General features: G+C 37.6%; 1 protein-coding gene across 8 annotated transcripts in view; it reads left to right on the top strand.

Moving 5' to 3' along the window:
• The window catches only part of BBX (BBX high mobility group box domain containing), a 284,858-nt gene that overhangs the window by 250,856 nt on the left and 14,766 nt on the right, over positions 1-19,236 (top strand). For 7 of the 8 annotated variants that reach the window (XM_057545012.1, XM_007187142.3, XM_007187145.3 and 4 more), the window contains 4 exons: positions 340-478; positions 3,643-3,791; positions 12,538-12,627; positions 13,999-14,058. In XM_057545012.1, the coding sequence (XP_057400995.1) occupies positions 340-478; positions 3,643-3,791; positions 12,538-12,627; positions 13,999-14,058 (438 nt within the window). The remainder of the gene's footprint in view (positions 1-339; positions 479-3,642; positions 3,792-12,537; positions 12,628-13,998; positions 14,059-19,236) is intronic. The other variant, XM_057545013.1, reaches the window with a different exon arrangement.

Below are 19,236 nucleotides of genomic sequence, written 5' to 3'. Positions count from 1 at the left end.
CTTGGTGAAATTAGAATTAATAGTGCATACCAGAAAAGGGCTCCCACACCTCAGGCTGATTATCTAATGGAAAAGCTAGTAGAATTGATAGTCTGTCTCATGAGTCATGTAGCACCTGTTATGATGAGACTGTGGATCTCAGAGTCTGTAAGTTACGTTTTTGCATGTTCTGTTATTAAAGGTGGTCCATTGGGAATCACTCTGAGGAATCTGAAATAGTTACAAATGGCCTCATGCAAATGATACCTAAGGGGTCAAGAGGTCACTTGTGAAGCAACTAAGATGATTTCCCTTCCATCCCAATATACCAAGCACACTCTTTCTTTTGAATTTCCTTAGGGAAACGAAGCTCAGGAAAAGGAAACTCCTCTGATCACGAAGGGTGTTGGAATGAAGAAAGCTGGACATTTAACCAGAGTGGGACCAGTGGAAGCAAGAAGTTCAAGAAGACAAAGCCAAAGGAAGACTCTGTCCTTGGGTAAGTGTCTGTGAGCACAGTCAGACACACAGCACAGACCCCAAATGTGGTGGTATTTTCAAGGTAAACAAATCACCAACTGCTTGTTCTTTGAGTATCCAGTCAGCGCTTCCTGCCGTCTTAGTAAGCACATGAAGGAATACAAATCAAGTGTATCGCATGATTCCTGCTGTTAGCATGGTTGTGAGTGATAGTGTCATTCATGTTTTAAGTATAGTACAAAATGTGTAGATTTTAGACTTAGGCCTGTGTTTGAATGGAGGTCCACCTTGTATTAGTGGCGTTACATTGTATATGTTTTCACATTTACAATGCATCTCCAGGATGCATTTCTCATCTGAAGTTTATGATGGATATTATATAAGTATGTTTATACTTGGCTAATTTTACATACTGTATGTACTTCATTTAATATTTCTGAAGGTTATGTACATGTTTATAAAATAATGACAGCTGAAAATGTAGATAAAATTATGTTTCTACCTCTGACTTTGTTTTGTGTAAACCATGTTCTAATGCTCTGAGATTAAAATATTAGATTAAGTATTCTCTTGATACAGAGAATATTCAGCAATTAATTATGTATTAAAATGCAGTATCAAGAAGGAGCATACATCAAGATAAAATCATTAAGAATTATTTCATTTTTTATTTTATAAAACAGACTCCTAATACCAATCTTAACAGAAAGCATTTTGTTAGTTAGGAGATTCAGTACTTTATATTGGTGAAGAAATCATCTGTATATTCAGTTGTACTGCTTTAAAAATCCTTTGAGATTTCTCATTAGCCCAATTTGAAAAGAATACATTGACTAGAAATAAGTACATTTTAATATATTTTCCATATTTTTTCATAAGTATGTTAGAGGCATGCAAATTTTATGCATTTGGGAGTATTATATTTGGTTTATCCATAAATATTTGCATTTCTCTTTGTGGGATAGTGTACTTTTTCAACTGGACATTACGGTGCTTTAAGGTCTCGTTAATCTTAAGGCCCTCATCATACAGTGGGAGGGTGGAAATTATTTCTCGTGATGATGATTCCTCAATATTATTTATATCGAGATGATATATTTATAATTTTATATATTTTGTTTCTAATTTTTTTAAAAGTCCAAAGTAGTTCAGATTAGTTTTGCTGACATTATGCTTAAAGAATGACATGAAAATCCTCACATTTGTCCTTGTCAAATACAAAAGTATTTGCACGATTTTCTTAAAAAGTGACAATCGAGCATCAGGACCAGTGCTCTATATCTCCTGGAACTACCAGTGCCCTGTGGGTCTACATGCTGAGAAATAAGCAAGTCTTGTTGCAAACAGTATGAAGGCCAGGGGACTTAAGCAGGCATGAAGGCTCCCCAGCAGAAAGTTCTCTGGTGCTTCCATTCGAAACTGCTGAAGCTATGAGAGAGATATTTTTACCAGTCTTCTTTGAGGAACAAGAAAAGTGAAACAATCTTTTGAAAATCTGTTCCTGAAAAGAGATTGGAGTGTGGGGTGTTTTCATTTGTTTTAATCATTTCTAAGGAAGCCACATGTATTTAACTGAGAGTGTAATTTTCTACAGGCTAAATCAGTGATAAAACTCTGATCTTTCCTCCTCTCCCTTCTTTAAATATTGGCTTATCAGAATCAGACTGCCTGGGTTTGCTTTGTTTGGAACATGCCAACATAGTTCATGAGCAGTGAGAAATGCCAGATTCTGTCAGTCTTCTCTGAGATTTCTAAATGAGCATTTTAAACCTTTTTATCGCAGAAAATGTGCTACCTGTTTAGTTAACTATAGCCAAGGAAAATTCACTCAGTATTGGCAGTTCTACTTTTATAGACTTCTCCACAAAAAACATAGGTAATTATTCTTGTTGAAAAAAGAAGGGACCTAAGGAGTTACAGCTTGCATTTTCGTATTTTTCTTTTGGTTATCCAGAGTATCTGAAAAATTTACGACTTATAGATAGCTTTCTGACAGCATCTGATTAGTATCGGATAGTATCTGATTTTCCATTGGTATAAATATTTATTAACTGAAATGAGAAAAGACAGTTTTATTAAGGGAGGAACATCACTCCCACCCACCACCCTTCACTGCTTTGTTAGAACTTAGTAGTGGCCTTTTTCAGTTGGCCATTCTGATGGTCATCTGACTGTCTTATCTCTGCTCCCAATTCCTGTACGTTTCTCCAAAACTGAGAATAGTCTTAAGTGGACACACCTCAAGGACATCCCTCAGGTAGCAGCCTAACACGTTAACTTCTTGTTAAGTTGGTACTCAAAGCTGCTCTCTTCTCAGTACGCTTTCCATTTTCCATCTACCAAGCACAGCAGTTCTCCTGCAGCTTCTCCCATCTGTTTGGGTTGCATCTTAGCTAATAAGTCTCACTATAAATGAAAGCCAGCAGCTAGCCTAGGATCCAGCAGGCATACTGCCATTGCTGTGAGGGGGACTTAGAGACAGTCAAAAGCAGCCCAAGGATTTCCCAACTTTGCTGGTGGCTTGCTGGTGGCATTTATGAAGTCATTTGTGGTTTGCGTTAAAGCAATGTTGCCTCTCTGCCAGTTGTGTTCTTTGAAAACTGGCTTTACTTTTCTCATTGAGTATCTTGTCCTCATCCTGGTCAACTGCCCAGAATTCTTTTCTAATATTCAGAATATTTGTTTGCATTTTCTTTGTGTGTGTATATTTTAATCACGTACTAGTCAATAATTTTTTTAAATTAAGCTTACAAAATTACCAATATACCATACTATCAATAAGCTTGCATACACACACACACACACACACACACATGAGAATCTTTAGAATGAGAAACTTGTCTGGATGGAATATGCTTTGTATTGAACTTAATGAAAAATTCCCATGCCAATGGAAAGAACAGCAAATTCTCCACTTTAAAAATTTTCTGCTACTTTTATATAATGTTTCTCCTTTTCTAAGGTAACAACCTGTTGTGTGAGTTTATGAAGAAAATTGTGTTGGTAAATCTCAAGCATTTCTAGAAAGATGTTTTTGTCCTTGAACAGAATTTATTAATAATGCCCTAATCCTTAGGGACCCCGTTTTCAAATGGAATATCTTAAAATATATCTTAGATCATTTTCTGTTTAAATATTTACATCATGTGCTGATTGATTCTATCCCCTCCCCTCTTTTATTAGCTCAGCAAAGCTGGATGAAGAATTTGAAAAGAAATTCAACAGCCTCCCTCAGTATAGTCCTGTTACATTTGACCGGAAATGTGTACCTGTCCCAAGAAAAAAGAAGAAGACTGGAAATATGTCCTCAGAACCGACTAAAACCAGCAAAGGTTAGATGTGTGCTGTACTTTCCTTCAGTGTGGTCAGAATCTAACTGAAACCTCTTCTCAGCGTCTGCAGCTCCCTTTAGATAATGTAATTGGGTTTACAGTTGAAGCAGCAAGTTGGAATTTCAGGTTGCTTTCCAAGATTATCTTGGTTCCTGCCTTACTTCTCTCTCTCTTCTCTCCTTCCTAAGTCTCTTCAGCCTTTGTCCTTTGGCATTTCAGCCTATACATTTGCCCATAAGTGTGTAGCTCTTTTGAAAGTGTTATACATGGCCTTCGACCTCCTGCTCTCCAGAATTCAGATGGGGAACGTTGAGCTTCTCTTGAGCAGAAACTGCTGGCTGAGCCTAAGTCTTCTGTTCCCTGTCTGTCTGCAACAGGTTGGACTCTGGGGCAGTGAAATCCTTCCATTCACCTAATAGGGAGACTCTATTCTTTACTGGCAGTGTGAATCAAATGAAAATAAAACTCCCTGTAATACTCCGGCAATATAATTTTTACTGGTTTCGTTAAATTTAGAAAAATGCTGTGTTTTCAAGAATATCAGATTCTACTCTGTGTATATGAAGGAAGCTTTTTAAATTATCAGTGTGACTTGGGTGGATCTCAGCACTCATTAGGGGCAGCACTATAGTTCCCAGAGGGGTTTTAAAGAGTGGGGGGTGCCTTTCCAGTAGTCTCAACACCTGGGACCACCGTTACGTTTGTGGGGCAGGGGCTGGGGTTCTAAACATCTGAACCCACTCAGGACATTCAAGCACAATGAAGAATTGTCCTACCCTAAACGACAGTATTGCTCCCAGTGAGAAACTCGTCTTCTGATTTTACTTTAGGTCTAAAGGTTGATGGGCAAATATACCTCTAGTTTTCCATAGAGATGTGAAAGACTTCATTTGGTAGCTCTCCTATAAGGGTAGTGAATGGAGAGATGAAGAACTAGTGTGGCCAAGGTTTTGTTGTTTCCAGGATCGAATTCTGAGCAGGATTTGGTAGATTTCTCATAATTACCCTGTAAAAGAGGCTACCTGTTGCTTGCTTTATGGCAAATCAGATTAATTCTTTTGTGTGTGTGTATTTTAGTTGGATAGATGGATAGATGATGACATATATCTTTACATAAATCTTGCCAAAATCTAGCAATCATGGATAATGATCAAAGATAAATGTTAATGAGGATATATAATTTCATGGATTTGGGGAAGTATGTAAGGTATATATCTAGGAAAAATTATGTCTGAAGAAACCTAAACCTTTTTCCCTCAAGACCTAAAACCCCCATTGTACACTGGAATTGAAACAACTGAGGAGACCTGTATCTCAGGATGACTCTGAAAGGTTGAAAAAAATTCTCCCTTCATGATTAAAGGCAGGGAAGAATGTAAAAGTGATTTTAGAATTAGCTTGGTTTTCCGCTGTTGTTAGTAAAAACAAGTCTAGTGAATAAAGAACTAAAAAAGAAACGTTGCATCACCAAGTTTGCTCATCTGGGAAAATAAAATAGGGTTGTTCTGAGATCTCCCAAGATAGGTAGGAAAGAAATAAAGCAGCTTGTTGAAAGGTAGGTAGCTGAGCACTGTAATAGATTGCCAAATGAAATGACAGTCCTTGTGCCCTAGAGATATTTAGGAATAGGTAAAGTAGTCCATGAGCCCAAAGATGCCAGGTATCGTCAGCCCCATAATTCTTGGATTTAAAGTTGCTGATAAATACCTGACAAGCTAATAAAATGGAACTTAACTGATTGCTGTGCAGGATGTATTCTCTTTCTCCGCTCCTTGCAGTTGGGAGACATTCATTTTAGAGCTCTGAAGTTGGCCGAATTATCTTTCAGGGACAGTAACAATAGATTTATCTTTGTAAAGCTATAAAACCCTGAAGTTAGGATGTATTTTCATGAGACCTTCTCTTGGGTCTTGGTTGTCTGTTATATGTTTTTCCTCTCCCAGCTGAGATTAACAGTATTTCTTTTGCTATGAAATAGCTTTTTGGAGTTTTGGATTATACTTTATACAGTATCACCTTAACTCTTCCATTATTGCTCTCAAGCCACAAAGTCCCTGGTTCTTATACAGTATATCAGTAATTACATAGGTAGGAGGTCTGTCAAGGCTTTAGATTTTGCTCTGCATTCCGACTTGTGGAGCAAAATGCTATTAAAATAAAGCAGAAATTAAATAATATATTCTGTATTTAGCAAACTAAAGAAATAGTATTTGTGACTGATTGTAATTTGGCATTAGCAGCGCCAGTGTACTATCCTACAAGTTATTAATGAAATTATCATACCAGCTGTGCTGTAATTGCCTGATCTTTAGAGGATAGAGGAGATTGTTTTGTTAGTCTAGACCCTTTGCATCTTTACATAATGAATCGTTCAAAGCAAACATTGTGAGTGAGATCGTTAGTTCTTTAGTAAAGGAGCGAGTGTTCATAGGAAACCACATTTTTTCTCCAACAGTTTGCCATTTGTCTGTATTTTATTTTCTCCTATATTTGTTATTCAACACTTGTTACATTTTTTCCCTGCCTTATACTAGGTACTTTTTTAGCTCCTCCAGGTTATATGTATAGAATTTTTATGAAGTGTAATTTCTAGAGGAAAATGGTTATGTATGCATTTATATAGTTACATATCTCAAAATCATAGCACCTGCTTGGGCTTACAATTCTGTTTTTCCAGTGGTCTTCTTATTTATATCTTTATTTCTAAGTAGTCTTCCCCTTTTCCATCGTCCCCTCCACTATCTCTGTCCTGTCCCTTATGTCTATGTAATAGGTCTTGTCAAACTTTACAATAAAAAGGGATGAAAATAATTGTCAACTTCCTCCAACGAGGCTCAGACTACATTATAGTAGGCTTAGTATATAGATGATTTAGGAATAGAATTTCCCTTTGCTTCTAAGAACAAATTATCCAGAAAATTATAATCCATCTAACTCACAATGCAGGTCAGCTGAAGCAGCCCATTCCTATAGTGTTTTCTGGTTTCTCTCCCACAGTTACTTATATATATTCAAATGAAAGCTTTGAATTATAAATCTAAATTTAATTGTAACTTCTTAAGAGGTTTGTTTTGACACATTATTTTAAGTGTTTATTTACTCTTAATGTATGAAGCACTTTTTACAAAAGTTTCAGAAGTCGGAGTGCTCTGTAAAATAGTAATTTTCAAGCAAAGTAGGGTCATAGAGAAAAAGTTAATTGAGTTCAATTTAGAGTGTTTAAATTATGCCTGAGCTTGACCCTTGACTTAATTTCTCCTCCCTTATCTCTTTATCTTTTCACAGTGTTTTTTAGCCCATTAGCAAACATACTCTTGGTCTTTCTCATTTTTTTTCCAATTCACACTTACACTGCAAGATTGAAATTTCAAATGGTTAAGGATTTGAGATTTTTAAAAATCACAGTGGAATAAAAGAAGCAGGTTTACAAAATTAAAGATTGAGGACAGAAACCCTTGTTTGGGATTGAGCCAACCTGAGGATACTTTCTGTGCTTAAGAGCTGAAATGTGATGAAAGCCAGGCCATCCTTTCCTATCAGGAAGTGATAGCTTCCAGGTTGGGCAGAACTCTGTTTTTCGCCCTGTAACTGTTTGAGAGTCTTCACTGCCACCAGACATTTTCTTGAACATGGTGACAGCACATTTGCATGTATAAAAGGTATACCTAGTATAATCCTGAGGTTTTTTTTAAACAAGGCATGTATGTCTAGCGCACTAAGGTGGCCCCTTCCCGTCAGTGAATCTTAACTTGATTGTGGCTGGTTTACTTGAACTTACTCCAATCCACAGATTCATATGCCCAGCAGCTGGGCAGCACTTTGGTATAAATTATTTTTTTAAATAAATTTATTTATTTTATTTATTTATTTTTGACTGCATTGGGTCTTTGTTGCTGCGCGTGGGCTTTCTCTAGTTGCAGTGAACAGGGGCTACTCTTCGTTGCGGTGCACGGGCTTCTTATTGCGGTGGCTTCTCTTGTTGCGGAGCATGGGCTCTAGAGCACAGGCTCAGTAGTTGTGGTGCACGGGCTTAGTTGCTCCCCGGCATGTGGAATCTTCCCGGACCAGGGCTCGAACCCGTGTCCTCTGCATTGGCAGGCAGATTCTTAACCACTGCGCCACCAGGGAAGCTCTGCTATAAATTATTGCAAAGGAATTTGTTGTTTCACTGGTCATTCATTACTTATGTGTTCATTACAGAAATGACAGCCTAGTCTTAGAATAAACCTTCTTCCCTTTTTATAGCTTAAAAACATGAAACTATAGAAACTGGGCATTAAGCCACCACCATTCTAGTTATGCCGAACACTTGTTTCCTATAATAGTTCTCCAGAGCAAGGTTCACTTAATTCACCTTACTTGCTGACCTTGAAAAGTTTTCATACCATGCTAATACTGAAATGGCTCCTATGTCACTACACTTCTCAGCCAAAACATGTCCATTTTTCAGCAAACCATGAACAACATTAATGTTTTGGAAAAGTTGTTGTTAATGTCTCTATGGTACCCCTCTTACCCTCTCAGATTGTGGTTTGTCTCTGCTATTTTCTACCCAGCTTTGAAGTTGGGGTGCAAAAGAGATTGATACCTTCAAAACACAGGTCATCCAGCCCAAAAATGTAAGTGGAGTCCTAAGCCAGTTTATGTGCCAGCAACAGGTGATTTTGTCATAAGGAAGTGGAAGCTGATACAAACAGTCAAGAAATTTGGTAGGAAGATGAGGAGATGAGATGGCATGGAAACGTGAGATGGTGGCTTTAGTGAAAGACAGTTGCCAGTTCTTTGCTTTCTGAATGATTCCTTCTAAAACGCTTTTCTCTGCTTTTGACTTCCTACCTTCTTTTCCCTCCATGGACATTTCTGTGTTAATAGAATAATTAACTAAGGAAAAAATAGTAGTATATGTGCTATTTATTACAAACTTTGACTTTATTTTCCTTGAACAAAATATCAAACATATGTACCATCCTGGTGGGCAGGAATCAAATTGTTCACTTCTTGACTCTAAAATTACTGCTTTTCAGTGAATACCATCATATCTTATCTATTACTCCTTCAAGTTTGTCACTTTCTTTTTTATCTGAACTTGTCATTTGCTTAGATTTGTTTTATAGTTGTAGTTTGGGGATGGCTAGCAGCAAGGAGGTTTAAAAATATAAGTTTACAGGAGCTCTTCTATGTACTAAACCACCCTGGATGTTCTTTTTTTTTTATGTTAAAATTAGCAAGCTCTATATTTAGTTTTGTCCTTAAATTATACTTTTTAGATTTGTCTGAGTATGGTTTGGTCTGAAAATATGTATTCTATTCTTCTTTCTTAACCCATTCCATACATCAAATCAGTTTGCTTCTGTGAACCACTTCCTTATCCCATTGTTCTCATACACAGTGATGAACACAGAAATCATTCTCCCTGTGAGGCAATAGCTTATTATTATTAAATTATTTTCCTATGGGTAAATCACTAGGATCCTTATGGTCCCGAGAAGTCTCAGAATTGTTTTTCTGCTTTCTTCTTCTTCTGTTTTCTGTGATTACCCATGTATCTGTCATTCATGTGCACTGGCCTGCAGTTTCCTGGACTGTATAAAATACATATGAGTAATTGCAAATGGACTATAGAGAATACCTATAATATTAGTGTAGATTGTATACATGATATATTTTCTTTGTATTTGTTAAATTTATTTTCTTTCCCTTTTTGCTCACTCCTCCCCACCCCAAAAAAAACAAATAAGAAGTGTTTTCTGTTTCCATTTCAGATCACCACCACCCATTTCAAAAGTATTTGCTGTTGGTTATTTAGAAGGATGACTTGGTGTAGTCATCAAAAAACACTCGTACACCTTTATGTTATCAGTAATAATAGCAAAAACTGTCATTTCTTGAGCTCTTTATTGATGCCATCAGTGTTTTAAGAGCTTTATTTATTTGTGCATGCAACAGTATTGTTGAGAATCAGTCATGTGTTAAGCACCACTCTAGGCATGTAGAATTTATCTGTGAATGAAAACAAAGAACCCTGCTGCCAAGGAGGTTACATTTTAGGGAGACTACCAGGAATAAACAAGCCTAAACAATAAGAAAAGTATATAATGTATCAGAAGGTGAGCAATGATATGGAAAAAAGAATAGTTTTGATAGAACAAGAAGGCCAAATATCAATAAAGAAGGAGAAGACTTGAACACTATACAACAGCCAGACCTAACATATATATAGAACGCTCCACCCAACAATAGCGTCATATACATTTTTTTCAGGACATGGAACAGTCTCCAGAATACACAGTATGCTGGGACATTTAACAAACCAGTAAATTTAAAAGGATTGAAGTAATTCAAATTATGTTTTCTGACCACAGTGGAATGAAATTAAAAATGAACAGCAGGAAAAAATTTAGAAAACTCAAAAATATGTGGAAATTAAACAACACACTCTAAATAACCAATAAGTCAAAGAAGGAATCAATAGGGAAATGTGAAAATACTTTGAGATGAATAAAATGAAAACACAGCATACTAAAATTTGTAGGATACAGCCAAAGCATTGCTTAGAGGGGAATTTATAGGTGTAAATGCATATGTTAAGAAAGAAGAAAGATCTCAAATCAATAACATAACCTGTCTTGAGACACTGTTAGAAGAACAAACTAAACCTAAAGGAAGTAGAAGAAAAGAAATAATAAAGATTAGAGAGGAGATTAATGAAATGAAATTAATTAAAGAATAGGAAAACAGTAGAGAAAATCATTAAAACCAAAAGCTAATTCTTTGAAAAGAACAACAAATTTGATAAATGTTTAGCTAGACTGACCAAGGAAAAAAGAAGACTCAAATCATTAGAATCAGAAATGAAATAGGGGCCATTACTACCGACCTTACAAAACTGGAAAGGATTATAAAGGAATACTATGAACAGTTATATGCTGGTAAGTTAGATAACCTACATGAAACAGACAATTACCAGAAAGACACAAACTACCAAAACCGACTTAAGAAGAAGTAGACAATCTGAATAGACCTATAGCTAGTATAAAGATTGAATTTAGTAATCGAAAAAGTACCAGACCCAGATGGCTTCACCACTGAATTCTTCCAAACACTTAAAGAATTAATACCAGTTTTTTGTAAGCTTGTCCATAACATTGGAGGAGGAGGGAACACTTCCCAACTCATTCTATGAGGCCAGTATTATACTAATGTCAAAACTAGACAAACACATCACAAAAAAGAAAAATTGCAGACCACTATCTCTAACAGATATGGACACAGAAATCCTTAACAAAATACTAACAAACTGAATTGATATAAGAAGAATTATATACCGTGACCAATTGGTATTTTACCCCAGGAATGCGGGGTTGGTTTAACATCCAAAAATCAGTTGATGTAATTTACCATATCAGTAAAACAACAACAAAGAAAAATCCACAGGATCATCTCAATCGATGTAGAAAATGTAGAAAAAGCATTTGACAAAACTCAACACCTTTTCATGATTCACACCCAACAAACTCAGAAAAAAAAGGGAACTTATTAAACCTGATAAAAGACACCAAAAAAAAAAAAGAAAAAAAGAAACCTCACAACTAGCATTATGCTTAATGGTGAAAGATTGGTTGCTTTCCCCCAAAATAGGGAATAAAGACAAGGATGTTCACTCTCACCATTTCTATCTGATATTATAGTGGAGGTTCTAGCCAGGGCAGTCTGGGATAGGGAGAATACAGATATCAGGAGGGGTGATAGCTAAAGAATATGGGATTTACTTTTGAGGTGGTAAAAATGTTCTAAAATTGATGGTGGCTGCAAATATTTGTGAATATAAAAACCATTTTATTGTATACTTTAGATAGGAGCACAGATAGTTTGCCTCTGGCAGGAAGGCAGGGCATGTGGACGCAGACACGGGCAGGTGGGTAGATGCAGCAGGAGCAGCTTATAGAGCTTCTAATTTTTAAATTCTCCCTTCAGCCCTGTGACTTGGGCACTATTATCATCCCCATTTACACACGAGGAAACAGAAGTTATGGAAAATGTCAGTTTCACATAGGAATATTAGCAAAGTGTAGAAAGCATCCTGCTTTTTGGAGGTCAGTGCTGTTGTTGGCATTTCTGATGGGTGACTGAAAAATCCCAATTCTCTTTTCTTTATGTGAAAAAACTAAGATACGGTCTGAGACTTCTCCCCACTCCCCTCCCCCCGCCACCCTCCAAAAAAAAGTTTTGGCAAATATTTTTCTATTTTTAAATCACTTTTTTTTCCTCCTAGAATATCCTCAGAATAGGCTAGAAAGCTGTCGGGCCAACCTGAAAGTTGCCCTCAAAGTGCTGTCCTTGTGAAAATCAGTTTCTTAGGAGAGATGAAATGCCAGTGCCATCCTTTCCTTCATGGTATTTAGGAATCTAAAGTAAAATCTTTTCTTTATTACAGACTACATCTACTCTGCTGTTACTGGTTGTGGTCTGTCTCTAGTCACTAAATCTGCAGTTTCTGCTGAGGGAGTCCCGGCCCTAATGGAGGCTTCTGTCCAATATATTTCTAAGGAAAATCTCACTGGTTTTTCAGTAAGTCTAGGGAAGGGCGCTAAGCACAAGTTAGATGAGAAAAGATGCAAGGTGACATTTCTTGTGAATCAGTTTGCTTATTCCACAAGCTGGGGGAGGGTGTAATTGTTTAGAAACACAGTATTATTTTATGAAACATTGTGAATTTTAAATATATTTATATTAATATTGTCTGTAGGTCCTTTCCAGTCTCAGAAAAAGAACTTATTCCACAAAATTGTCAGCAAATATAAGCACAAAAAGGAGAAGCCTAATGTTCCGGAAAAAGGTATTGGTGCCTTCCATCCTCCATTAAGATTTCTTGGCCACGTCCATTGTGAATTCATCTTTGAGTGATGCTTCACTGCACCGCCTTTGCCTCTACCTCCCCTTTGCTTGCTTCAGTGTCATCTGCTCCTGACGCAGGCACATTCATTGTTTCTAGATTCTGCAGCTAATTGCAAAGAGAGATCTTCTTCACTTGGATTCCTACTGAAATCCCATGTTTGTATCTATTTTCAGAGTTCCATATGAATCCTAAAATTGCTTCTTTTTATTTGTATTTGGTGCATTTTCTAATTTAGTCTTCTTGAGCTCTTCTCCACTTATTTTCTTTGACTATTCTTGTTTTTTTCATGTTTGGCAGCCTTCATAGCAGGACCACATTTTCCTGCCTCCTGAAATCTTACCAGTTTCGTATTCGTATGAAAGTCCCACAGTTGCTATACTTTCTCTGACACTTGAGGATTCTTGTCCAGGAGGATTCCACTCCTACATCGTAACCTATCTCTCTTCTTTTTTTCTATTTATATACTTTGTCAGACTCTTCCCACCTCCTTCAGTCACATAACTGTTATTTCCAGAGGGCACTAGAAATATACGCACTCTACCCTCCCTTTACTCTGAGCATCTGTCTCGTTGTTATGATCTGGATAGGCCCTTGAACCTCTTCAGGGCTCATCTGAAGATTTGTCTCTTCTCACAGGTCAGGCTCCTATTCTTCTTTCACACAGAAGATAAATCCCATCTGGTTCAGTATAGCCACGTGTCCTGGAAGTCAGGCTTTCTCTAGCATCTCCTGCATGTTAGTGTCGTGACTGCCATGAGCCTGATGCCCATTTGCATCCTACTTGCATGGCCAGATGTGGAGCCTTTTGTGTTTCTGGAATGAGGCTTTAAATGCAGCTGTCTTCCATGTGTAGACATACGTGCCTCTGTGTTCCTGTGTGTAACCTTTTACTTAATTTGGGTTTTATTTTCACCTCCACTTTAGCCTCTTAGTTTTGTTTTGTATGTTAATATTTATTCTCTGCTTCCAGTGGAGAAAGATCACTCTTTAGGTAAAATGTCAGCTTTTATCCTTACCTTTTAACCAATCTTCAGGTTATCTTGATTAAAGTCATAGAAATTATCCAACAACATATTTTTAAAAAGGCAAATTTGTTTACTTTTAATGCATTTCCTATATGGCCTAATTATTTTAGTTGGCAAATGCAGTTTTGAGGCTTACGTAGTTGAAGTAAAATTCTGCTTCATTTGTGTGATAATGCTTTTTATTGAAGTGGTTTTGTGTATTGTCTTATTTTTATAGTGTTTTTATAGTGTATAGTCTATACTAGGGGTAGAGTTTCACTTTCCTTTTCTGTTGTTGTTTTTTTAGGAAGTGGGGATAAATGGTCAAACAAGCAACTCTTCTTGGATGCCATTCACCCTACAGAAGGTAAAAGAAGCAACATTCATTGTATCATTTCAGGTAGTCTGTGCTGGAAATGGCATAAGTTTTGTAGGTTTAAACTGGCATGATTTATATAGGTTCAACCAACGGCATTAGACCTGAGTGTTCATAATTGGGTTGTTTTTAATTTTCAAATCAAAACTGATAGATTTTTGATCCTACTAAGGGTCAGGCTGTGTGTCCTGTGGAGTTTAATTTGTGAAAGGGGGATTTGTAAGCTTTGAACCACAATAACCAGAAATTAGAGGTTTTCATAACTGAAAATGTTCAGTATTGCAGCTCACGTTGCAGGCGGGTGCTCATGGGGAGTCAGATAGGGCAGCACAGGGCTCCCCCGGTTTGCTGGATGTGGGTGCCCTGCAGACGTGGTTCCTGACCTGAACTTCCTTCCTAGCCCACCTCCCACTTCCTCTAACTGTGATCAAATGGAATGTCCCTGAGGCTTATGGTAGCCAAAGAAAAGTCCCATATTGACTGATATGATGTTATAGGTACAGATTTTATTTCAAAATTTCCCACAGTCGTATTTATTTGTGACTTTAATTCTTCTTAAATATTGAACCGTTAGGTGAATGCTGATTTCGTGGTGGTAAGGAGCCATCCTTCCGTTCTTCCCACTGATGCTCTCTTTTCCGTTTAGATATTTTCGAAGAGCTGAACATTTTTGTAGTGCTTAATGAGGAGTCACTTCATTTGAAAACTAGAAGGGACCTTAGTGATCATCGTTTGATTTATTACCCCTTTGATTTACTTATGGGGAACTTGATGAACAAGTCCATTCTCTTGCTTTCCAAATGTACTCTCATTTCTTTGTTAAAAGGAGAAAAAAATTAAAATGCACATGTGGCCTAAGTCATTTATAAAAAAAATACTCATGTTTTAAAGATATTTGTGAAAAATATTCAAATTTGAGTTCATTATAAACCTGAACTTCTGTTGTTTGGTAGGCACAGTTCACATGAGCTGCATGTCTGCTTTTGTGTCGTTTTGCTTTTACAGAAAATGCCAGCAGTACATCTCTTTTCTGGCTTGTTACTTCACATTTACAACCTCTGTGGAGTATCATTTCTGCACTTTGCTGGCAAAACAAAATATGAATTGTTGTGCTGCTCTCAGCATTAGATCCTAACATCCCCAAGTTGACATACATTCACGCTTGTGTATTTTAAAAATATGTTCTGCACAGATCTGATAAATATAAGGCACTGATGAACTATCAGAGGAATCTGAAAGAGGCATTTAAGACAATGTTACTCTTTTCTTAAAATGATACTGTTCTAAATATTTTGGTTTTAAACAATGAAAACCCTACTTCATATAAAAGGAGGTATCATAGCATGTGCCAGGGTGGTATAAAGAGCGAAGTAAGTAGGAATTAGGGGACCTGGACGCTAGTCTCAGATCTGCCACTAATTAGCGGTGTTCAATAGGACAGACCATTTAACCTTACTAGGATTCACTGTCCACATTTGTACTCTGTTGTAAGATATGTATGTTTAGGGGTGGAGTGAATGAGAAGGCATAGTAATACATGAACTATACATTTCATTTCCCTTCTAACACCTGATGATTTTATTACTGTGATATCTTGAGTGGGTGGTGTGATACTAAAAATACCATATTCTGAAGCCCTAATTTTCTGCCCTTTGGAGGGCAGAAAAGCAAATCAATTTTGAGTCTTCTAGGCAGTCCGAAGGGTTTAGTTGGAAATATTTATTATTGTTGATGTTTAATTATATTTATTATTAATGGATATGGAACAAAACTGTGGAGAACACGCACTGAAATTTGCATGTCCTTTAGTGTAGAATGCAAATTCATTTTACATGGCCAGAAAAAAAGGAATCAATTTGAGGGTTGGAAGTTAACCAGTAACTTAAAGTGACTTTTTTTGTTATTTATTTTTATAACATCCCCTACATTTACTTGTTCAGGTGGTGACTATGTGCTTTGAGAATTATCTAGGCCCTTTACTCCATCCTCTTTCTCACCTATGTCCGTACCATTGCTTATTAAAACTTTACCTTGGATATTATAAATATATAAGGACAGAAATATGAAACCACAATCAGGACAGTTAGCATGTGTAGGCTATCCCGGGCAAAGGTTAGACAGGAGTTGTTTGTAGCTGATGTCTATAAATGAAATATTGACTCAACTGAGGCTTCACAGCTGTTAGCCGCTCCTGGCTTCTGTTAAAGTGAATGACTTAAAGTTCACTATCCTTTCTTTACGCCACCCTGAGTATAATTGGCTCTGAATTTTTTTCCCCCAAAATATTAGAATTTTTCAGGTGTTTAGTAATCACATCTGAGGTTTAAATCTATTTTAAGCATTCTCCCCATGCTTTTAAAATTCAAAATTGCTAAACCACTTCTTGAAATTTTTGCAGATCATAAAACAAAGATGGCCTATAGGCTAGAGTTAAAGTTTTCAGATAAACCGAGATGACCTCCCTCTGCCACTGTGTTTATCTTTCCACCAACTTATGGTGTCATATGTTCATGCTTAAGGTAGAGGTTTCTAATTGTAGTAATACTGATGGTGATGATTACTATATTGATTTTTGTTTCCAGAGGGCTTTCACATATACTTTTTGTAAAAACTAATCTTAACAGCAGCTCCAGTCAATTTAAGGAGACTTTATCAGCCCCAAATACATGATAAGGAATTGAAGCCTGACCAATGTAAGCAGGAAGGGAAGAAACCAGCACTGAAGTACACTGGCCACTGCAGTTTTGATTTTTCAGGTGTTTCTGGATAGCCCTCATTTGTTGAAATTATAAATGCTGTCTTACGAGAAAAAAAAAAACAACCTAAACCTCAAACTAGGTATCTCTAAAAGATTAGTTTCTTTGCAATACATAAATCTAATGACAGGGGAGAAAAATCTGGTTTTCTAGTTAGATTTTGAAATATGATCCACACACTCAGGCTAACTTGATCTCTTTTTCCAAGTTCAAAATAGTTGCTTTATAATTTCATCAAGGTCCCCAGGATCTTATGTAAGGCTCATTCATTTAATTCCTGTGTTCCATTCAGCAGTTAACTGCATTTTCAGCTCATGGGAGACTAACCCATGGCAATGAGATTCCAGACTTGGCTATAATAATTTCAGTGCAAGTTTGACTCCTGTAGTTGGCATGTGAATTCATGACTCTGGAGCACTGTAGTGGCCTCCTGGGGTATATAGCACAAGCACAGTGCTGCTTTCCCAAAAAACTTCCTCTACACTTTGCGAGCAGAGTTTGGAAAACAAGATAGTCTCTGATTGCCACATTCTTAATGTTGCTCCAGGAATCAGCTCACGTTATCACCCTCACACGATATGCTCCAAGTATGTTATGATTATTGTGGAGTGTAAAAATCAGCCCTGTGGACTTGTTTGGTGGTGCTTGGGTAGGTTTGTGTGTTCAATTACAAGCCCAAAGAGAAATGACTAATTTGTTTTTAGAGGACAAAACCTTTCTTTTCTCACATTTCCATTAATTTGGCAGGGAGGGCAAAAAAAGAGCTGCCTTGCTGCCTTAGTATACAACTTTGGTCTCTTTCCCTCTCTGAGTTTTTTTCTTTTCCTGTCCCTCACCACTGTTGACCTGAAACTAATAGACTGCCAGTTATTTCTCCACCAAAGATGGGTTTATTTTGGATCAGCAGAGAATATAAATTTGAGGTGTACAACCATGGTATGCAAGTCCTCACACGTCAAGAGAAGGAGAATTTTATAGGTGGGAAAGAAGTAGGGAAGGCTATGGTAAATCAAGTCCATGGCTTTTCATTGGCTGAGTCCTTGCCAGGAAAGAAGAGAGGAGTCTTTCTTTTTCTGTTGGGCTCTGCTGTCATCACAGGGCATGAGAGCTCCCCCTTCTGGTCTCCTGACTCTATTTAATTGAGGTTTCTGTTTATTAATTTTTTGCACCAGTAAGCCTTTGTTTTGGATCTTGCAGGTTGGTGGGGAGGACAGTGTATGCAAATCTGAATAAATTGTGTCCCAATAGAGCACAATTTCTGCATATGGTCAGGGTCCCTATCTGAGATCCTTTTGACCAGCTAGTCTGGAGAGGATGATAAAAGAAGTTTCTCTTTGCTAATGTTGCTGGACTCAGATCTACTGTTCTGTCCCAGACAATTATAGTTGACCCTTGAACAAAGTGAGGGTTAAGGGTACGCCCTCCCGCTTCACTCCCTTGGTCAAAAATTCATGTGTAACTTTACAGCTGGCCTTCCAGGCCCTCCATATCAGCAGGTCTGCATCTGCAGATTTAACCAACTGTGGATTGTGTAGTACTATTGTATGTATTTCTTTAAAAAGATCCACCTATAAGTGGACCTGCACAGTTCAAACTTGTGTTGTTCAAGGGTCAGCTGTACTTCTTTGACTTAGCCTTACCTGCCTTCCCCAATTCTTCTCTCCTAGGAGAGGGTTCTCCCTGAGCACTGACCCTGAAGACTGTCATCGGTCTAGGCCGCCAGAAAGACAGGATGTTTTAGGGGTCACCCATGGGTCAAAGCATGGGGTAGACTCACTCTAACCTTCTCTTCCTGACTCCAGCAAGATCACATTACATGTGTTTCTCAAATGTGGATGATCTATAGGCTCTGTGATTATTTCTTGATCTGACAGTAGGTTTAGAGAGGACAACATATAGAGGGGTGGCATTGCCTCCTTTCCAGTGATTTATGAGAACTTCCAATGCATTCTCCTTTTTTACCTCTTTCACTTGGTCTGCAGCCTGATTCACTCAGTATCTCCCAGCCTCCCGACCTCTGGGACTCGATGATCACTTGTATCTTATCGGCCGCCCTGCCTTTGACCCCCTGGCTCCTTGTCTGCTGGTTTCTGAGCTTCCCCTAGTCTCAGTCTGCCTTTAGGCCTGATTCACCTTCCATTTGCAGTCCCTTTGCATCCATCCCCTTGGCTTCTTATTGTGTTTTTACCAATTCATCTGGAACACGTAGGAAAATGAGTAACCCCTGAAAAGAAATTAAAACGTCTGACGGCTCACCAAAAACAAAAACCTAACAGTCCTAGTGAAGGGAGTACTCTTCCACAGCCTTGAGACTCTGAAGCTGGCTATAGAAAACACTGGCCAGGACACTGATTCTAGGCTGTGTGGCAAAATAGAAAGAATTTTAGGGCTGGATGGCTCCTTTAGAGCTGAT

The sequence above is a fragment of the Balaenoptera acutorostrata genome, chromosome 4, assembly GCF_949987535.1.
Source record: "Balaenoptera acutorostrata chromosome 4, mBalAcu1.1, whole genome shotgun sequence".
Taxonomy (NCBI): Eukaryota; Metazoa; Chordata; class Mammalia; order Artiodactyla; family Balaenopteridae; genus Balaenoptera; species Balaenoptera acutorostrata.
The sequence above is the reverse complement of the archived record's forward strand: the minus strand, read 5'-3'. Positions and strand labels throughout refer to the sequence as shown.